We start from the raw sequence: 23,138 nt of genomic DNA, 5'->3' as shown, positions 1-23,138 counted from the left end.
GTTCATGTTCATATGCAGAATTCGGTGATGTTTGAGACACGATTAGAAGCAACAGCTATCACCATGTATATTATGACACCACCACAAAGGTCAATCAAACGCCATAGGTCGCTAACTTGGTGCACACCATTTTATCTATGTTTATGTGCAGATCAGAGTGGCAAATAGTTTGACCATGTCGCATCTTGTGAGGATAGCATCACAATTTGTTCAGACACGTCCCCTCCGTGGGATTGCGGGGTGATAGCCGTTCACCTTATCCACAGTGAGTGGATTGATTTTTCAGCGTGTGTTTCTTGATCTTAGATAGGAAGGCTTAGATGCCCTACATCTTTTGTAATGGGCTCTTACTTAACATTGCCGCTAGGTCACACGACTATGAGTAATGGAGAGTTTGTTGTGATTTTCCTTTAAACTGTGGCGATGGTACGTTCTTTGGCCATTGATTTCACTCCCCAGTTTACCATGGGATCAAGGTCTATTTGAGAAGGTGATCCTGCACGTCTGTAGTGATTTACAGATACAAGACCACAAGTAAGTTTGGCTACTCTTAATATATCGAATTTAGCACACATAGGTAGAGCAGTAGTTTCACTCTGTGCCTATGTCGTTTACAGGCTTCTTGGCATTTTCCTCTGGAGCATTGCTGATTCGATTCTGAGTTTGCACCACCCCCATAAACCAGTATTGGAGGTTAGTGCAGACTTTTGGTAATTGCGAAGGATTTACTAGCATAACTTGGATATGCCTATGTTTTGTTGAAGAGATTGGGCTGTAAACAGTTCTTGTTGCATTTATTTGTCCCATGTAGAGTGTATACTGGAAGACATCTTCCACCACATTTTGTTTTGTACTTGAGGGAACATTTACACCTCATTGTTTGTCCTGAAAATGTCAGAACTACGCCAGGCTGCAATTTAAAGCCATCTAACCAACCGAAACATATGTAGACTTTTGTCAATAAGCTTTGTCTTCTATTGTATATATACACACACACCAACAGGAGACATGGGTGTTGTTAGGAAAGATTTCATAATTGTATGTAATTTGCCCTCCATGTGGCAACCCCCAAACGTTTTGCTGTTTTACACCCTGATCTAGACTTTGCCAGAGAAGCGCAGCCTTCCGCCGCACTCCTCTGGGCTGTCGCGCAATTCTTATGGGGAAACTGACATGCCCTTAAAACAGTCAGTACTGGGAGACTTCGTTTCCCTTAGTCCTTTCCTCATGTGCAGCTTTTGTGCAACATGAAACAAGAGTGCACCGTAACTTACATTACCGCGCTCTTGGGTCTCTAGTCATTCCAAAGGCCCTAAAAACTCTCGCTGGACTAATCATGAACTGTGCAAGTGTGCCACGGACCGGATTGGTGGCAGCCATCGTTTCTCTTGTGTTTTGAACCTCTTTTTGCCATGTATCCGCACTTACCGCGTTTGGCACGAATAGGTGGCCTGGCTCCCAAAATGGCCAGGCCACAAGGTTCTTTGTCCTGTCCGCTGACCGTCTTGCCCCTTCACCCTCCCCCAGGTCGAGCCGACCCGGGGCAGTCCTTATTTGGTTATGTACTTTCCCGCGAAACACAATGCTTTCGTGGGCTTCTGCATGCCTTGTGTGCCCCTCCAGGATGTGGGCTGGGATGTCTGGTCCCAATACACATCCTGGGTGCCAGAGAGTCTAGAGTGTCCTGAATGCCTGGGACCACCGTGGTCCGTGATAGGTCCACGTATGGTGTGAGTGTTTGTGAGCAGATCTCCCATTGGGCCCTCTCCGTTTTGGCGCAAAGGGAACTTTGGATAAGAGGAGGCTGAAAACACCACTACCATGTCGATCTCCTGAGTTCACACCAAACAAGGGATAAGGAGCCAAGTATCCTGCAACAAGAAGCTGAGTCGAGGAACCGCTGGTGACCCGCTGAAGGTTTGGCACCCTGAGCCGCTGTCGTCCTGCGAGACCCCTCTGCATCTGATCGTCCTAGAAGGTCTGCAAAGGCGTTTCAACCCATTGGAATAGTGGGATCAACTATTCCTGGCACCTTCATCAAACCCTGCAAGTAAGCCTCTTTGTAAGTGTCCCTGGGCCAACCAGTGGGCTGACCAGCTTACGCAGGACGCTTTGCTCTGTCACCGCCGCCGTTTCGGGGAAGCCCTCGAAACTTGGTCTACTGCTTGCTCTGCGCCCACAGCATCCTCACACCGAATTCGTACACTTGGCATTCCCAGGTCTGAAGTGAGAAGAGTGCGCCCGGACCAGAGTAAACGCGGTTGCCGTGTTGCCCTGCTGTGGTAACAACCTGTGCACGTCCGCTGCATTTGGGACACCCTCTACCCTGCATCCTGCTACGCAGAATCTACACGGTGTCGAGGCGTCCTGATCATCGCAGCTGAACCTGCCAGCAACTTGAACTGAAGAAGTTTGGGTCAGCCTGCATCGGGGACCGGTGAGCAGTCCATACCCCAACCGGTGGTCCCTCGCGCAGGTGCCCATTTCTTTTCTACCGCTGTTACGAAATAGCGACTCTATCCCGCACTCTCACCCTGCCTCTGCCCACAAGTGGAGGCCTTGCTTGAGTAGTGGGGACTTGTTCTGCATCGCTTCATTCACCTTCCTGAACTGCCTGATATCCTCGAAGAGGCCCTCTTTTGTCCACTGGCACCAGCGCGTGCAGGTACCTTTGAGCATAAGGCTCCTCTCTTCGTAGGGCTCGGACCTCCTCCTAGTTAGGTGTATTTCAGATGTCGAAGTGGGTCTAATGATTACTTGCACTGCCTGTTTTCCTCCCCATCTAGGTGGTCTACATATTACGTGCTCCTAACTCCTTAGGCCCCTCGGTCTTGTATATATATTGTATTGATTGTTATGTGTTGGTTTACTTTAGTATTATTGTGATTCTTTGCTATGGTCGATGTTACAAGGGCCTTGTAATAAATGTGTCTATATTTTTAATTATAACACCTGCCTGGAGTAATTTGTAAGTGTCCTTGCTTTGTGTGCTCATTGAGGTCTTTCCGTCACCCTCGCCCCTCTTGAGACTTAGTCTTGACCGCCGCCATCGCTACCCTGATTAGTCTGGCTTGTCCAGAGGTTACCCTGTTCCAAGAAACTAGGCTGGCCTTCTGAACATCTGCCCCTCCAGGTCAGAGCTCAGAAATCCATCTCAACAGGTGTAACATAATCATTATAATTCATTGTCTGTAGAAGCACAAAAGGGGTTCCATATATAGGCTGTCCTTTTTTCTGTGCTCAGTATTGTCATTGGTTGTTTGCGTGTGAGTATGTGTATGAAAAGTGGAATGAATCTGATGTCAAAACTATTTGTTTGTATAAATTATATGTTTTGTTTTAACATTGTGGCATTTTCTTCGAAGTAAATGTATTTTCTGTATGAAAATGAAGTGTTGATGGTATCAGTTCAACCTTATTACCAAGGTCTATTTTCTTAATATTATCATATTGTTTACCTGGTGGACCTTTGGGATTACAGGTACCTTTATAATTTACATTGTGCCAACAATGGCCAGGGCGACTTTTGGGAAGTCAATGCTTGAGACTGTTTTTGTACGGCAGCCTCATGTTGTGGGGTAATCTTAACATGGTGTTGGATACAGACAGAGAGAGACAACGAACAAAAGATACTCGGAAGATGGATGACGGGTTTAGAGAATCCACCAAGGTTAAAGAAATAAATGATGAACTATGCCTCATAGTCCCACTGAAATGTTGTACGGACACTGACTATTTACCCATCACTCTGCAGTAAACAACTTCTTTTTCCGTATTAACCTGATTCTTATAGATTGCGCGGCCATCCCCTTTGACAAAGGAGCAAAGACCTGCGCCACCTCATGGTCTGACCAATATCTTGTTTTAATCATGCTAGGAGAATGTAGGCAGTAGGTTTGTAATGAATACATTTTGAAGGATAGGAATTTGGGGGGAGAGTTAGTAACATAAAACAGATTATTTTGAATTTACTGACACCGGCGAGATTTCTACTCCGATTCTTTGGTAAGGCCTTAAGTATATTAGTAGGGGGTAATTGATTAAACTAGGGTCGCAAAAACATGAGCAAATAAATAGAGACCTCTCTAAAAGCTACAAGAAAAAGATACAGCCAGGAGGATAAATGTAAAAATAATATTTCATCAATACAAATGAGAAATAACTCTGGAGCCTGTAAGGCAGAGCTTAAAGCCATTTTAGCTCATGAAATAGAGTGAAAACTGAGGTTCCTCAAACAAAAATATTTCGAAAGGGGGGAGACTGCAGACAAATATCTGGTGTCAAGGCTTAGGGAACAGTAAAAATAACAGGCAGTGAACAGTATATAAAGTGAAGAGGGGCATTTAATATGGGATAAGGAGGGAATCGTGAAGGAATTTAGGACATTTTATGAGAACTTCGATGCCTTAGAATGGGATGGAGATAAACGCTTGGTAAAAGTTTACTATGAGATTAGACCTTACCAAACTAAGGTTGGACCATACCCTAGTATTTGACTCCCTGATAACGGTGGATGATTTTATACCAACAATATAAAGAAAAGGTTTGATGACCGGAAAGACCCTTAGGGATGATGGCTTGTGAGATTCTATAAGATCTTTTTCTCCCTTCTAGTGCCTACGCTGGCTAAATTATTTAATGTAGTATTGGATAAGCAGTCTTTTCCGTTGTCCATGTTGGGAGATCTAATTACTGTATTCCCGAAAGATGGTAAAGACCCAGGGTTTTGCCCATCATATAGACACATTTTCTCCTGAACACAGATGCTAAAAATCTTTGCGAAAATTCTAGGGAGCAGACCGGACAGAGCAGTGCAATCAATAATCCATGGGGACCAGGTAGGGTACTGTGGTGAACCAGAAGGAGTCAGACTCCAGGTTGACATTTCAAGGGTTTTATTTTTAACAAAAAAAGGAAATTCCTATCTGTGCTGATTGCAAGAGGGATTTTCAGCCTACAAACTAAATTAAGGGTGCTTGTCATTTGTCGAACACAAAAAGTAGTCCCCAGTCCAAAGCCTATTAACTATCCAGCCCTGCCACTTTAGGAAGGAAGAACAAAAAAAAAATACATGGGTGAGAGCTTTAGGCTCCCAGCTCTTGTTTCGTCTGGCCAATGTTCGTTGGATCTCCCCCAAAGTACTGGTTGTAGTACAAATGTTCTTTCAGATCAGTTCATAAAAGAAAAATTTAAGTCTCCTTTTTAAGTCCCCCAAAAAGAATTGCAAGTCTTTACATAAACCAAATGTCTCAATTTCGTGAAGGGTAGGGCTTATATAACTTTAGTCAGTTTCCTCCAAATTGGACCTTTTCTTCCCCCATTATTGTGCCTTGTAGGGATTAATTGCAATCTTCAGGTTCTCTTCTTCTAAGAAAGTCTCATATCTTTAATGCTTTCCAGGCCCTTCTGGATTACATATTTCTCTATTTAATTCCACTCGCCTCCCTCTAATCTGGGCAACCCGGGTACCTTCTCTTCTTAGGGGTGTGTCCCAGCGGGGCGGCACCTCTGGCATTCTCCTTTTCCTGCACGTCTCAGCACTTTCGTTGTTCCTCGCACCGAGATCGGAGGATTAGTTTCTCCGTCGTTTCCTAGTCTCAGCGTCGGTTGGCAGGCCCCACACTCACCATTCCACCAGGTAAGACAGTTTGTCTCCTGTCCGTCTGGTCAGTCTGTATTTGCCACACTAAAAACAGAGGGTTAGTACCTCTGCTGTCCCTTGGCCTCTGGGTCGATTCGTGGCTCCCAGGTCCTCCACGATTGAAGCGTGGTCACGCCACAAGACTGACAGTTTTTCCCAGTCTCAGTTTCGCCCTTCTCGGTGCCGGCCTTCCAGTGTTTCTCATTGCTCATTTTGGTTCTCCCACACTACCACTGGCTACATGGTGTAGCGCAACTCCAGCCCTCCAGGGCGTTCACATGTCAGAGGCTCGCCTCGGCATATGATTCTTCCTCCTCCATTCAAGGTTCCTCAACCCTTTATTGTTGCTGCCATACTTCAATGGGGCGTGTTTTTCAACAACTGCTGAGTTCAAGTGGATTCCAGCATTACCACGAGCCAATGATATTGGAGTAATGTCAATAGGGTTGAAATGCAAAAGAGAAGTAACAGCAGTCTTTTTCACTCCCATATATGCAGAGAGTGTTCCTCATGGGAATGGGAGCCCTTGTTCCATAGAGGGGAGTCACTCACAGTGATGAGCATATGGTCCTTAATCATTAACATGTCATGCAAAGAATGGGATGCAGAGTAATCTTAACTCTTACATCAAATAATCAGACCGACTCAGGAAGTTGGCAAGGTCCTATTCGACTGTTTTAATATCAATTGTCTAAAACAGAGTTACAACGGACATCGACGGACGTTGGCTCGAGCTCTCAACATATTTTTCATAAAACCACACTTATGCACAAAAGATTCGTCATAGGCGACGTCATACTACGTGGCAAATAAGAAAAACCTCTGAGGGATTGTGGTTGGCTCAAGGGGAATATCTAAGTATACTTTCTATACGGGGTCTGGTTCCGATAGGACACCTGTCAGGTGGACAACTTAAGCCTGCCTAATTACAACATTTATAGTTTTATTTGGCAGGATAAGAGGTCCTGGGTAGGGTGGAACATTCTTACTCTCCCTAAAGATGAAGAGGGTGTTAGATTCCCAGGTCCTTTTTGTTATACCAAGGCAGCTCAGCTTACAGTCATGTTGGAACCTATGAGGGGACGACCTGAGGACTGGTAATATCTAAAGGACCACTGGAGGGATCTTATTTTGCATCCCCATTGAGCTCACTCTGGGGCCCTTTGCTCGATCTGGTTCCAAAAGTAACTCAAAAATGGTCAGAATCAGAACTGAAAAGAGTTCCCCCTTCTCTGAGAGGGAATTGAAAGCTATGAGGAATGCAGGATACGCTGGGCAAACAATGTTGGGGTCTTTCAATATTTAAGGGTATTGTTTTTGGACCGCAGGTGGAGATCAAGGCTTGTCAGAGAACTTAAACCTTCTGAAAAGGCCCTGGACTCGGTCCAATAAAGAAATGGCATCATATCTAGGACATATAAAATATATTTGTTTACAAACGGTTTGGTGGAGAAACCTAAATTCAAGAACTATTGGAAAAAGTTTGATAATTCTAGAAAGCCCCGGGGAAAGATATGGTGACATTTCCTTGGAAAATGTGTACCCGCTATGCAACATAATTTTAAGATTCTGCATGGTTGGTACAGAGACCCAGTGAAGTTAAAAGGTTTGCAGAGTTTTCCCCACTTTATGGAAAGGTGTGTGGTCAGGCTGGGACCTCCATTCACATGTGGTGGACGTGTCCAACCATTCAGGTCCTCTGGGCAGAATGGTTTACCTGGATTACGGATATAACAGGAGTCCATTGACATGTAGATGCCCTGACATTGTTGTTTGGGTAACCTACCAAAGATTATGACACTACCTAGAATGGGGGAGGCGTTACTGTGAGCAGAGACTGGTGGTGGCCCAGAAATTAAGACAGCCCTCTATCCTGGACAAATGGGAGTGGCTACAGAAAGTGTGGGCCATTTAACTGATGGAAAAACTGACATAAATCGCCCATGACAATCTCTTTATTTTTATTGAGTCAGGGGCTTTCATAGACTGAAAAATAAACAATTATATAAATACTCCATAACATGAGAAAAAGAGCAGATAGAGAGTGTGAAATAATGTATGTGATAATAGCATAATGGTCACCATCACTTCTCCTGGATGTGTATGCAGAGTGAATGAAGCACAGAATTTTATAGTTCTCAAATCCAAGGAGTTGAACACCCTGAAACATTCTTTTTAGATCTTCCTTTGGAAAACACTTGGGCTTCTAGTCAACCCCCTGTCTAGTCTCGGTTACTGGTGTTTTTAATTCACCCTTTAATTTGTATGGGTCATTATAAACTCATTTGTGATACCTTATCTGCAGATTTTAGTCACGTTTACACATTTGTAACCTTTTACTTTTTTGCTGCATATCTTGCATCTTACCTGATTGGTTCTCTTGTGAATTAATGTCACAAAAAATTCAATAAAAAAATGTCAAAAAAAATCTTTACCAGTCCACCCATATTTTAATAATAATGATAAATTAGAGGTAAGTAACCAATTCCGGTTATATAGGTGGACTTTAAAAAGGTAGAGCTCACCCACAAGATATTATGGGGCTTAATTCATGAATCAAGCGCACTTCGGCTGTACTAATTTGTAAGATAGCATTCACTGGTCTCCTATGGCAAAAAAAGCAGTTACCAATCATGAATGTCTTGGGCAACCCCAGACAAGATTCTTAAACTCAGAATCCATCACAAATTGTAGACTGGGTAAATAGCTGCAGTGCATAGGAACAGGTCAACAAAAATGGAAAACCCCAATCACGACGTCCAACGATCTCAGGTAAGTATGAGCCCTAGGGGATGACTAATGGTCGATACACTGGGCATCAAGGTTAATTTATTTGTAATTCTGTTTATTTGTAAAGCGCAAGCAGGCCCGAAGGATACCGGGCGCATATTCTTAGGGGCAGTTACAGAACATACAAAATAGTTAATTACAGTACTGAGCAATATATACAGTTGCAGTATTACAAAAAAAGGTGCAAGGTCTAGAATGAGGTGCTTCATACGTTCTGCGTGAGCAACCAAGATTTGGTTTTATTCTTGAAGGTTAAGAAAGAAGGCTCAGTTCTGATGGTAGTGGGCAATGAGTTCCAGAGCTTTGAGGCTAGGACAGGGAAACTCACATCGCCAGCTTTTGGAGTTTAAACCTGGGCCGGATGAGGCTGTGAATATGTGGTGTTCTAGTCGGTCGTGTGGAGGTGTGGATTGTGAGACGAGAGGCAAGGTAGGGTGGGGCCTTGTTGTCCAGGCATTTATGAGTCAAGGCTTGTGTTTTCAAGGCGATTTTATGTTTTACTGGGAGCCAGTGTAGGTTGCTATTTTAATAGTGGTTTCCAGTGGTTACAGGCCTCAATTTAGATCTTGGGATCTTGCACCACCAGGCCGGACCTCAAGTTTCCAAAGGCAAAAAAACTCTGTTGGAGGCAACATGACTGAGATGGACTAGCAAGGTAGCATGCGATGAAAGCAGTCTTGGGGGCCAAGCATGGGTCAGAAGAAAACTAAGTAGGGTGACTGAAGACTTAGAGGCACTCTGCTCTACACCAGTAGAGCGGCATTGCTGGAGCACCTCGACAAGTTGAACTACTGGCAAGCAAAGAAGCATGGAGAGCTCTACGATGTGCTGAGCACACAGCCATTGAAGACCAGCTACAGGCCCATTGCCCCTTAACCAGCCAAATCCAGTTCCAAGAACACAAAGGTTACTTTCTGAGCTCTGGCTTGAGCCTGCAAATAGAATGACCATATATGCCCATTTCTAACCCATGCCTGAAAGGACGTCTAAGACATTGAGCCAAAGAGACACAGCTTGAATAAAAAGGTTAGCCATTTTGGCCACTGTAGTGGCAAAAAGGTTACCACACTGAAAAGAAAAAAAGAAAATGCACAGGTGTTGTACAAATAAGTTACTAATGCCACAAGCCTTTCTGGGATACACTAGGGTTGGGTGGTGGGGTGGCTGAAATTAGGGGGGGGGATGTTCAGAGTAAAAAGAAAGGAGAGCAAGGTTGCACTGAACTATTATCCCCAAGTGAAAGTAGGGATACACAACTTCGATGGGGGACTGGGCCCCCACTGCATTGGTAGCCTTAAGGACTAATTGGGGCCCCCAAAACAAAATGAGTTAAGCGAGTGATGTTAAAAAAGTACTGGCTAAAAATAGCACATAAACACGACAACAGCAGATGGGCTGTAGGCCTCACTGAAAAAGATGGGAAAACTGTAAATGAAAAAGGCTAACAACATCCATCTTTGAATTATTTTGAAATGTTTTTCACTACTCCTCACAACTGGGGCAACGTTAACCATGGTTCCCTAATGTTGCATTTCCCTTACCGTATCACTAGACAGATTTACACCAAACATGCAAGAGAAGCTGGCTTCCGGTACCATCAACAACCTCGGCTTGGTTAGGTGAAAACCACTAGTGTTTTTTTTAAAAAAAATAAAAATAAAACGTCTGTTTGCGAAAGATGACCAAAAAAACGATTTTTTGTAAGTTACATCCAGAGATATTCTGCTTACCCAACCAGGAATGGGATGGACTGATTTATAACTGTACATTTTTGTGCGGCCGGCATTTAGGGTTCTGAAACTCGGGTGCGAGCATGCAGACTTTTCACTGAAAACATTTTCAAAAGTAGAATGTAGAAGCTCATTGGGGCATGTCCTGGCCCTGGGGAAAGCTAGTGCATGCCCCCAGATAGGTGAAACAGGCCCTTTTGTAGGAACCCCAAACCCCTAAAAAAAATTGCCAAATTTAGCTCTGAAGTCCACGGATCCGGGACCATGGGGAGAGCCATGCAAAATTAAGCATGCTCTGGCAAACGGAGTGAATTTGAATAAAATTAAATGACTATATAAGGAAATGTTGAACTTCGATTACTGTGTATGGAACTGCATGAAACATTCAAAAAATCCAACATAGGCAAATTTGAATATTTTCAGAAGGTTTTGTGAAATTTAATCAAGGAAAAGAAAGTTATTGTGGGTGGCAAAATTAAAAATGTGCGTAACAATATCAACTAGATAGATTGTCGTCAAATTTGGACAAGAAGTTGTCACTGGTCCTGGGACACAATCAAGGTCCATAACCCCTGGCACAGTATTGACCACAGGCATGCCCAGCAGGTACTGCAGAAACTGTCAATTCCACTATGCCCCATGCACTCACTGTTGAGTAGGACCACAGCCACGCCCTATAGGGTTCTGCAGTATCTGCACCTGAAAGATGACTAAAGTCAAGCCCCGGGGCACAGTCACCTCTTGGCATGGTGCATGCCAGGCCTAGCGGGGAAAACAGAAAAAGTCACTGTGCCAATCATGTAGGCTAAATGTCATGCCGGTGGCACATAGAATTGGAATGGACACGTCAATAAAACATATCATAAAAACACAATTATTAGGAAAACCTTTTGATACCCACTGAAAACAAATTTAAGTTGAAGGATGTACTGGTTACACTGTAAAACCTAAAAACCACTGGAATTTGCGAGTTACGCTAAGCAATGTATGATCAGCCACTTCTCCCCTTTCACGCATGGTCTTTTTTGTTCAGCGGGACAGCAGTGGTATGAACCTCTGATGTTCCACTTTCATTTATATCCCCCAAATGGGTTTAGAAATACCTTTTCCTTTTTCACAACTTCACGATGATAGGCCCTTTAAGAACAGTGAAATGCACTCCTAGCACCTGGGCATACTCATAAATTGGTATTGGTGCACAGGCAACAAAGTTGGCCAGTGGAAAATGTGCACTGGCACACAGCACCAAATGCAAGTTGCAGAGGTTTCCTTTGTAAATATGGTGATCTGCTAATTTATTAGAAAAAGACCTGCAGGGAACTAGGAACATCTAATCAGGAAGGGGTGGAACAATTAAGCCAGTGTCAATCACGTTACTCAAAACTAATGGGTAAATAGACTTGCAAATCAGAGCCGTCAACATCCTATCCCTCTATCAATGCAAGACTACAGAGGATCAAGACTCCGGACTATGAGGGTGATCGGATTGTGTTCCTCAGAGGTGCTATAGTGAGGAGAATTAATGGAGGAGGGCCAGGAGAAGAGACGCAAAATGGACCATGCCAAGAATGCCAAATAGGGATTTAAGATGTAGAGGAGAAATACAAGCAGAGAACTATTGTAGAGCAAGTCAAATAGGTCAACCAAAAACAGCTAGTGAGAGTGGGAGATGGCCAAGTCATTGGATGCACGTTAGGAGAAACCGGTTAAAGTTACAGGCGGGTAGACTGACCTGCGGGGGCCTATACCCAGATACCGGCAAGAGGGCACACCCAAAGATCCCTGAGGCACAAAGTAAATATCGCTGGGAGCTACGTGGTGGGAGTACCAGAGCTACCAAAACAAATAAAGAATCATGTGTAATATTAAAACTGGAAGGAGAAGCAAAGCAACCTGCACCATATAAAGAAAACTTGCCAAGTATAAGGCCCTAATGTAGCATGCATACGCCACAAGCCCCAATAAAGAAGTCTTGCTAAAACCTGAATACCCAGGTAGGCGGGAGCAAATCCTGCTTGAAAGTACCCGGTAGCGGGAGAATACCCATCAGCCTGATAGCCCAAGAAACTCCTAGATCAACAGGTGCCCCATACTTGTTTTGTTCAAGTAGCTGCTGTGAGGTTGATGCTTTGTCCTCCAATCCAAGACCACGCCACCAACTAGAACCGTGCCAAGAGCTCGGATCAAGAGTCGAAGACCACAGCCAGGATAAAGACTTTGTACCTGATTCACAGAGCATTTTCCTATTGGATTACACCATTAAAAAACGCTTCTGTGAATCAGGCCCTTAGCCACAAGGAGATCATCACTGTGAAAGGAGTGTGCAACTGAGGGACTTGCATGGGCGGACGTCCAAGTGTTGCTTGATAATATATGGTGGGTGGACTCTGGATTTACATTCCTTTCATGACCTTTTTATTAATCCTCAGTCTTTGCATTTTACTTGGCATTCTCTACTTAATGGATCACAGTCTTGTAATTCTGAGGCAAGTATTGATTCTTCTTTCATTGCCTGTATTTCTCTAATTTTGTGACTGACCACTTTCTTTTTGCAGAGACTATATGTTCATATCAATGCACCCCATACCACTGCGTTTGTCACATGATCTTGGGCGGCCTTTTCAATTCAGTGCCTCACAGTGCCCTTGGAATATCTTTGACATTCTCCTCAGTGCACCTGTAAGCTCGCCAGTATCAGCCCTGGTGTTATTAAAGCCCACTCCCAGGACTTAGTGTCCACTGCCACAGTGATGCACCCGGGCTCATTCTCGTAGCATGGCCACTGGGATAAAGGATAGCTGGTTGCATTCTGTTTCTCCCACGTGGCACACAACCCTTGGGACCTCACCTGTTGCAGAGCTTCAGAAAGCCCATGCAGTGCTGCTCAACACCATAGTGCAGCCCCCTCTCGGAGTTCCTCTTCCTTGGTTTCTCTGAGAATCAGGTGCTTGAGTGTGTGTCCTCTTGGTCGCAGAGAAGGCTTTGTTCCCACTGCTGCCTAAATCATGCTAAAATCACCACTGCTGTCTAATTTAGTTATGGTTCCAATCTGGGAACATGCTATGCTGCAAAGATCTGACTGCTCACTGCGCGCATCCTCCTGGCGAACTCCCATGAGAAGCGGATATTTCCAAAGCGAGAAAAACTAATTAGGCGCTCCTCTCGAATAGTCCTCCACATGAACACTGCAAGCATGGCTTTCATGTTGGTCCTCTCAGGATTTCTGGTACCTGAGGCAGCAGAAACCGATTAGTGCTTTAGATTCTGATAAGAGACAGCACCCTCAATTGGAATTTACTCCACCGGTCCCAACAGGAATACTGAGTTTACCAATCTTGGAGAAAAAACACTGTTTGACAGTTTTTAAAGGATCAAGCAGGAGCTCCTCTATCATGCCCAGCTATGTCAAGACGTGGCCACAAGTAACAGTTTAATATCCTAATATATATATGGAAGTGCAGATGCCACACACACAGCCACACACTCCCGCACACTGACATATTTGAGTTGACCATAGCTCCACCCCTGAGCACAATGACCGCGTGAGTGAGGGTCCCCTTTTGACAAAGATGGCAGGTAGGAAAACATCTCACAAAAAAACAAAAGCAACTTCTAAAGCCTTGGTGTGCTGCGGAAGCTGTGTTGAGCCTACTCAGTACACCATGGTAGTCTAGACTCCTGATGCGCGATACGCAGGCAAAGAGGTACCAGGCACATGAAAGGGGGATGAAAACAAATGTACAAAGTGCACAATGTCGATTCCAAAACAATGTACACATTTAACAATTAACAGTCGAAAACAAACTGGAGATAACAGAGCAAGATCAAGTAAGATATGTAGAGGATAGACTATGCTAGGGTAATGTGTGAAGACTAGAGGAACCCATGCGGCTGTGTACAGAGAGGCGCAAGCCCAGTGCAGCTGAAATAGCAGCACCTGGGAGCCTGCAACACAGCGTTCAACAAGTCTTTTCTGAAGCTTATGGCTTCTTTCTCTTGCACATGGCATTAGCACCACACAATAGCACAGGGTCTGCAGCAGGTGTGACTGAAAGGGGCAGCATAGATAGTGGAATGGACAACACTCTTCTTGTGAATTGCTGGCGGGATGCTGAGGCTTCATTTGACATAACAATCTCCCTGAAAAAGGATAACTAAATATTTCCTCCAATATAACCAGGGTGGGACTTCTCACCCAAGAGACAGCAAGCAACCATTAAAGGCAGGAAGTGGCCAGGTGCCCTATAAGGCAGAGACCAAGCTTTACACTCAAACACTGCTGCAGGGCTAGATATCCCAGAATAGCTTTAAGGATCTGCTGATAAAGATCCAATCTGCAGCCACTGTCCAAGTCAACCCCACTTGTCCCAAGGACATTTTTTCTTCTCACATTGTTATTTGAAGGTGCAATGCATTTTTTTATGATCTTCATACTGTCCTAGTGCAAATACAGAGTGTTATGAAATAACTAATCTCCGTTCTGGGTTATAAAATCTTAATTGTGACTTGAGCATTAATCATTCTATCATGAATGGCTCAAAGGAGAGCACTGAAAAAGCAAGGGAATGCATGCATGATGAGAGGCAAGCTAAGGCAAAGATTACAGGAGTGAGCGGTAGGCATATGAGGTGAAATGTGACCCGAATATGTGTATATTGGAGGTGCATGTGTCGGCAGGTAGAGTCTGAGGAGACGAGTATTTGGAGATGGTGAGTGGGTTATGGGTGAATTTGTCCAGTGTGCATGTTGTGTACAGTAAGCAGAGGGGTTGGTGAGGGAGCCATGCAAGAGTGTGTGCATGAAGTAAGATTAAGGTGTGGGGGCAAGAGTGCACATGGGAAAATGGGGTAAATGTGGGATAGGATCAGGGCCACATTTGGCAAGAAGGTGTTGAATATGTGTTGAGGTCTATGTCCATGCCGGTGTGTTTGTTATGCATGTGTTTCCTACAGACAGGTGAAGGTTAGCAAACCCCGGGGTAGGGGAGAAAAGGAGAGGTTAAAAGTCCACATCACCTATATTTTAGACTGAAAAGAACTACCCAGCATTGCAGAGAAGTTGTTAGCGGAAGTCAACCAACTTCCCCCATCAGCCACAAGAGTTGTGCCAGTCACATAAGATGCCAGGGGACTGGCCAGGAACAGGGCACTGTGGGCAATCTCAGTCTTGTTCCCTGGCCGTTGAAGAGGAATGCTGTCGAAGAGATTGCCTGATTCAGCCCATTTGCCACCTATAATACAAGAGAGAACAAGAAAGGTAAACAAATAGAAAGGTAAGGGTGGGGAGAACCTCATGAAAAAGGAACAGAAGACAGCCTAATAACAATATTCTGTTTTCAAGAGGGCAGTTCAAGGCTCCAATTTAGGAAAAAATTAAGTGGATTCCCATTTGGGAAAAATAAACTGGTAATGTTTAAAAGAAAAAGTGATAACATTTCTATACATAAAAACGTGTATTTTAGGAATAGCAATCGATGTAAATTCCACATCACTCCAGCTGTGCAGCATGTAAGTTAAGTTTCACTTGACCAACAAGGTTGAATGAAAAAAAAAACATAAGTTTTGCATGCCTTAAAGTCTTTGAAAAGGGAAAAGAACAGGTCTATATTTTGGGACAGGGTTGGGAGGATTCAGAGGCAGACACTTAAAATCAATATGGATTAATACCTAAACTCTATTAATCTACATGTTCCACAAGTGCACCAATGAGGAGCCCTTTTACAAGTACTACAGACCATGGAGAAGTAAAAGCCGCTATATATAACATTCATTGACTTCTCCATGGCCTTCGACAGCATAAATCGGAATAAATTATGGGTCAAACTTCAATCATGGGACTGCCCAGCTCTTCTATTAGAAATGCTCATTGCGCTGCACACAAACACCTGTGTACGGGTTAGATGGAATAGGCAGAGCCAGTTATCTGCACCGATTCAAAGTGTACGCAGCTTGAAACAAGGCTGCCTTTTAGCCCCCCTTTTTAATTTTGGATATTTCTAGTGCCTTTGTTAACACATGCTCCTTCCCCACAAGTTTGGGTGGTCCTCCAGTCAACTACTTGCTATATGCGGACGATAAGGCCTAGATGGACCATACTCCTTTCTGGAAACCTACACTAGGATGAATGACCTACGCATTAATGAAGCAAAAACTAAGGTCTTCTCATTCCGTTGACAAAGGAAAAACCTGTATCCCGAGTTTATATGTACTTGAGCAATAAGAATTTGGAAAGAGTGGATCATTTAATTTATTTGGGTTTTTAATTTATTTGAAACAAAGAACGAAACCAAGCTCCTAAATCATTAAATGATTGCAGGTGTAGCACAAGCAAGGCAAATAAATAGAATGTTCTGGCACTTCTCATTAGTCCCAGCAGTTGATTGTACACAAAGAAAGTAATTACCAGTCATCACGTAAGGTGCCGAAACCTTATTATAGGGCCTATTTTGGAGGAGAGCACTTAGGCTTCAGCAGGAAGTACCAGCACATGTGATTAGATATTAATTGGGGCTACACCGAAACTTTGAGACACTTAGTCACCGACTATTCCTACTTTGATAACTGGCTAATGTGTTTTAGGGATACCATTGGTAATAACACGGATGTGTCTATGAACCTCTTCTGGTGCAGATGTATGTGGGGTGCTAATGTTTTTTTGATTTTAGTCTTAAATGTTTTCTTAAAGTCTGTTACAACCGAATTGGACAAGAAAAACCTAAGAACTGTGATGACTTGCTGTGGTATGCACCTGAAATTTGAATTGTGAATTTTTATTTTATTTCTTCAAGTTTTAATAGTGCTATGAGCGATAAATGTTTTAGTTTTTTGTATCGTTTATGTTGTGTAAGGTTTTCTGTAAACCGTGAATGCAACAATAAAAAACAAAAAAAATTGGGGCTATGCTTTCGGGCAGGGTGATATGGAAGAACTTAAGGTTGCTGGTGAAAATGGCCTACGTGGACGAGAACTCCATCTACTGGTATTTAAGACAACTACTAGACAATCACCTTTGCAACCGCCTGAATATGTGGGTAGCAAAATGCCAAGAGTATCATCCAATACAATTTGACCTTTGAACTATTACAACTAATGCCGGAGAAGGCGAAACAAAAACTGTGGGACTGGATAGTCACTACTGAGGAGGTTCGGGGATACCGCTTATTTTCAGGAATATTGTTATATGCCTGACCTTATGGTGTTCTCCACCACTATTTACAAAGATTCCCTGGTCAACACTGACACACACAATTTTTGCACCTCTGCTTTAATCTCTTCCCCACAAAAAAAAAATCCAGCAGAAAGAGGGACTGGAATGTAGCTTGAGAATCTGTTGATACTGTAAAGTAGAGGGAATCATTGAAACTATGTATCATCTACTGATGGAATGAGAAACTTAAACCCAATGTTGTGTCCTATATTTTAATCACCTGAATAAGGACCATAAACTTTTATCGAGGCCTTGGTTTGGCAATACATCTTCACTCAAAAATCTAACAGATGGAGACTTGCTGCTCTGCGCTTCCTAAAAGAATTGCACGCTGGAGGGAGCGATGACTAGGATGAATGGAGACACTTTATCTCATATTTTAGGACTTAAATATAAACCTAATCTGTAATAATGTTTTAAATGTCAGTGAATTGATTTGTTTAGTAACGTTCTAAATATTTGATGTGCTAATTAATTGAAATGAACTCTATGTATTTTGTAACCTTATTAAAAATGTAGGTTATGCAATGATCTTTTCTCAGAAAACAGCAATTATATCAGTAATAAATAAAGTACCACAGTTTGCACCTCGCAGACAACAAAATTACTGACCTTTATCAATTAATGTTGCAAAATCGGAGACTCAATCTTACGTCACAAATGTATAGCAGAACTTAAAAAGATCAATCTGGGGGATGGGAGGATGACCTGTATGGAGGCTAATGGCGACGCAGCCCTGTGAGCTCTGCAGCCCTGAGCAGAGGAAACAAAGCCTCTCATCCGGATGATGCAGCGCTGACTCCGGCGCCCCTCGAGCATCAATGGTTTGTATTTTGGATACTGGTGAGCTGGCTGGGCACCCAAAATAGTTGCATACGTGAAGCTCAGAGTCCTGATTGTGCCAATATGGCTGTCGTCATTAATACAGACAGAGCGCGCCCGGCTTGCTGAACACCCACACTGCATTACTGATGGCCCCGGCTCCCCAATTCGGAAGCTGGGCGGCACCATAGTCTCCTGGTAACTGCGCTGCACTTCGAGGATAGAGCCAGCCTCCCCTGCGAGCTGCGCCACACATTGCTGAAGTCAGACTCAAACTCCAGGAGGCAGACAGTACCAGCCTATATTCTTGTGGCGCCCCGCAACAGACCATGTATTATCAACAGATCCTTAGTTAGGCACAAACCCGCACTACACAGGCCGAAAGGGACCGCTGACCGGTACAAGCACTGCACTCCTGGCCTCTCCGTGCAGCCATTAAACAGGGCAGCACACCCAGCGGGTATTAAAAGATGCTGCACTACATTGCTGAGGTGAGCTGCATGGATGATGCACTGAAACTGTAGGCAGACCCCTGCCATTCGGAAGTGTGTGGGGCCTAAAGACATAGGGCCTCATTACGATTTCGGAGGTAGCCATGGTGCTATTAGCGCCATGGCTGCCTCCAAACCCGCGTCCAGAACCGGTTACTCGGAACGGGGATTTAGCGGGTCATTCCAACCTTGGAGGACCCGGTAAATCCCCACATTCAAGCCCCCATGGGGCTCAATGGGAATGGGGGGAAGAAGCTGAAAACGGGCCCGCAAATAGTGGGCCCGTTATTAGCTCCCTGGTCCCTTAGCGGCTCCCTAAAACCAGCTGGCCTTAGTGGGACTCGCTAAGGGACCTCGGAATCCGGCGGTAGGGGGTTAAAGGCACCGGCATTATTACCGGTGCCGTTAACCCCTTAACGCCGTACTATTAATGAAGCCCATAGGCTGCTAAATACCACCGGACAATTCATGTAGCCACCGGGGAGCGCATTCAGAGAAAGATCCCAGTAAATGCCCCTTTGGTCATCAGATACCATTGAGCCCACCACTATACGGCATCCTTGGCCTAACGGGCTAATGTGCCATGCGGCTTCCCAGCTGGTAGTTGGCAGTGGAGGTTGAACAGTGAAGAAAATAACTTATATTTGGTTGTGAGGTTGCCCAGTGACCCATTTGGCGTCTGCACCAGTGTCTGAAACGTCATGCCCCCGGCCTCTAATTAGGTACACCTCCCTCATCTCACACACCAGTCTTACTTGTATTGACCATATCATGAAGTCTGGCAAAGCTAAAGACAAGTCGGTGACCTCCATTAAAGATATGCTTCAACAGCTGAAAATCCACCTCCACTAGCCCAGCGGCCTCCGAAACGATCTCTACCTTGAACTTAGATGCACAACTGGTCACAATGGGCAAGCTTGTTCCAGTCCATTCAGAAACAACATTGCAGGAATTAAAAATCTCCCTTCAAGTGCTGCACAACATTCATCAGAATGAAACCAGACTGGGAGATCTGGAGACTGTCTTCTGAGACCAGACACACACTCATAACCAACTGGAACAGAGAGTGGCCGCTTTGGAGTCCTATACGAGTTCTGGAAGAGAAACAAGAGGACGCAGGGAAGAGGTCCTGCAGGAATAAGATTTGCATCAGTGGGATCCCCAAGGAGGTCACAAACCGGGAATTAGAAGCACATGTCCGAGGCTTGTTCATAGAAATACTGGGAGATGGAGAGGCGAACCTCACCCTTGATTGCACGCGTAGAGTGTACTCATACTTTCAACTATGGCAGAACCTCCTCCCAGATGTGCCGACGAGGGTCCACTTCTTTAAAACCAAAGACCTTATCTTTCAGAAGACCAGAGCACAGCGGGTAGAGGACTATAAAGGTGATTCTCTTCAATTGTTCCAGGACTTGTCTCAAGGATCTACATAAAAGCGCAGGATGATGAGACCATTAATTAACTGGTTGACTGATTAAGGCATTCTCTAAAGATGGGGATACCCGTTTTGCATTCTGGTCAAGCATCAGTTTACCTCCCTCTGTGCAGCCAATGAGACCCTAGATTCCCAAAACCGACAAGGGTGAGCTTAGGAAGCCCCTTCCACCGACTAGTCAAGAGTGTGCCCAAGAAGAGTAAGAAGAAACGATCGCCGGAGACCCTCAATGGACAGAAGGAAAAGTAGGGACTCAGAGGCGCTTACGTGAAAGCTGGATTCGAATACCCTGATGCTGAAGTTGTTAAAATGCACTGCATACAGCAGTGTGGCTGGATTTTCTCTCAGGTTTACTGTGAGCCGCTAGTTATAGTAGTTGATGAGGCTTCTATAAGCCGTATTTGTTAGAGTTCATATACATTTATAAGGGCCTTCGGAGCATGTGCCCTCATTCAGGTATCTCGGCCTGATAACCCCAGGCAGGGTCGTTTTCATCTTTTCTTTGCTCCTTTTTGAAATTTCTTCTCAGTGGGTTTTTACAATGTGGGAGAGCTCACAGTGAAATAGGGTTGTTGACTACTTTTGATGAACAGACTCCTACAGTTCTGGGGCATATGCATCTGAGGTGGGAGGCCTGAAGTTAGCGGGTAAGATAGCTCAGCGGGTTGAGCGCGATCTGCAGGTCTGAATTCCGCCATGGCCAACTCAGCCTTACATCCTTCCGAGGTCGATAAATGAGTACCAATTTCGGTTGTGTGATATTGTATGTAAATATGTTCACTGTTAAGTGCTTTGGATTAAGGAGCTATATAAATAAACACATCATTATCATTAAGTGGGAGATTATGAGAAATTAAATCAATGGTATGGCTGATTTAAAAATAATTTTAATGAGTGTTCACGGGTTGAACTCCAGGAGAAAGAGGAATAGTGTGCCATCTAAATTGGTGGACCTCAAGGCTGATATTGCTTTACTCCAGGAAACTACTGAACTGGCTGAGGCTACGCGCCATATGGAGTCCAATTTAATAAAATGGCTACTTGTGGAAAAACTATCTACTTGCCCTCCTAGCATTTCTGACTCCTCACAACACTACCAAGTGTGTTTAAGCCCCGTGACCTGGCCATTTTCATGGCGGGCCATTCTTATTGTTTTTTATGGAGGAAATTGCCATTTTGGCCATTCTGCCTATGTGCTCTGGCTCAGAACGCAGTCTCCTTTGAGTGAATGGGATGAGATTTAGGCTGGGTCTGCCAGACACCTCAATCAATATTCCTTTGTGTGTACCCACAAATGTACGGGTGAGATGAGTCTTCCTGGCCAGGAAGGCTGCTAGAGTTTGGTACATGAATGGTGACTGGAGGGGTTGGGATGTGCGTGTATACTGGCGGACATCTCAAGCTACTTACTAAACCCATCGGGAACATCTTTTGTGTAGCTGGACAGACTATGATGTAACTTGTTGAAAACCTGCCGCTTGTCTCGGAGCATCCTCAAGGCTAATTATTGCCCCTCTATCCAGCAGAATCTTGCTTCAGGACCTTCCTCTCTCAGATTAAACAGGAACAGCTGGATAATCCCCCACTGCAGCCCTATTTGCTCCTCTAGAAGCTCTTGGACAGTGTTCTTTACTGGAGGATAAGTGAGAGTCTCTGCTGTAAACTGAACAGTTATGTTATTTTCTTACTGTTCACAAGGGCTAGATAAATTGTGCTAGGCCTGGGACTGGACTTCTGCAGCTGTCCTCTGAGGCAGTTTCCTGTGTCATTGCCATGCAGACCATTGCCTCAATCGGTGCATCCTGTGACCGGATTAAAATGGTCACCATTATGGTTCTTTGCTGCTGCCATCAGGTTTACCACTTTGTGGCTTGTTTCGTAAGGGTCCTCCAAACTGGTCTACAAAGGTTTCCCCGCAGAGCCACCCACATGGACTCTGCTGCCAGGCCCTGCTTTAGGAATCGGCACCTCAACCAAACTAAATCTAGACACTGGACACAACCTCACCACCTACGACTCCAGGACTTCCGACTTCTATCACCAATCTGGTCAACATCCTGAGGGTCTTACTTTCATTCTGTTGCTGGTCCCATTCTTTTGGGCTTTGAGATTTTGCTAGCAGCACTATTTTAAGGCCCCGTCCTGACGAGGACATCCCCTGCATCTTGAACTTGGCTCCAGCATTTCAATCTCCTCGAGAGAGACTGTGGTCATCGAACCTGGGTCTAGATCTCCTCTGATGAGGGTCCTCCAACATCACTAGTATTGTCTGCAGCTGCCAATGGAATCTACCAATACCGGTTTTCAAGCCTATACTCGGGACCTGTCCAAACTACCATATCTCTTTAAGGATTCAGACACAATTTCTAAACTATGAATTTTTTACTAACCTATACATTTGTGGTGTATGCTTTCTTAGATTGGTTTTGATTTTTAGGGAACCTTCAGAAATATAAAAGGGGTAATATAAAAACTATAAAGTACTAGTACCTAGTGTAGCGATTTTCTGATGCACAGCTTTACATGTAAACAGTACATTTTCAGTGATATACTGGGTGGACATTCCTTGATTTCGTGCTGAAATCTCTGCAGGTTTACTACTGCCCCTCATCCCCACTATGAGCGACATGAGTTTAGTAACACCACCCCTGTGAAAGTCAGGAATAACTCAAGGGAAACCTTGTGACATGCCAATGGTTGATCTTCAAGTCCTCAACAAGGGACTAGTAGAGAATCTCCCTAACAACCAGGTACCATGATAAGTCTGGTTAATGGGAGAACATCTCTGAAACTGGAATTAATGTGCGAAATTGCAGATGATTAAGTCCACAGAAACACAACACCAAGCAGGTTAGAGCAGGCCCTATCCCGTCACATAATATCTTCAACTTCGGGAATTGATTCTAATTACTAATGAATACCACTCTCAATTGCTTAATATGTTCTATTACATTGAATAGAGGTTTAATTGTACTCATCACTTTGTACTTCTGTGTTTTTCTGTGATTCAACCAAGTATT

General features: G+C 44.2%; 1 protein-coding gene across 8 annotated transcripts in view; it reads right to left on the bottom strand.

The window, feature by feature from the left end:
• Positions 1–23,138, bottom strand: part of DECR2 (2,4-dienoyl-CoA reductase 2) — a 224,344-nt gene that overhangs the window by 7,580 nt on the left and 193,626 nt on the right. For 4 of the 8 annotated variants that reach the window (XM_069646886.1, XM_069646890.1, XM_069646889.1 and 1 more), the window contains one exon: positions 15,203–15,391. The exons of 1 other annotated variant lie outside the window; for it this stretch is intronic. In XM_069646886.1, coding sequence (XP_069502987.1) covers positions 15,203–15,391 — 189 coding nt within the window. Of the gene's footprint in view, positions 1–15,176; positions 15,392–23,138 lie in introns of all 8 variants that reach the window. 3 more of the 8 variants (XM_069646888.1, XM_069646891.1, XM_069646887.1) reach the window with 1 other exon arrangement.

Source organism: Ambystoma mexicanum, chromosome 2q (genome assembly GCF_040938575.1).
Source record: "Ambystoma mexicanum isolate Mex_15411 chromosome 2q, UKY_AmexF1_1, whole genome shotgun sequence".
Taxonomy (NCBI): Eukaryota; Metazoa; Chordata; class Amphibia; order Caudata; family Ambystomatidae; genus Ambystoma; species Ambystoma mexicanum.
The sequence above is the reverse complement of the archived record's forward strand: the minus strand, read 5'-3'. Positions and strand labels throughout refer to the sequence as shown.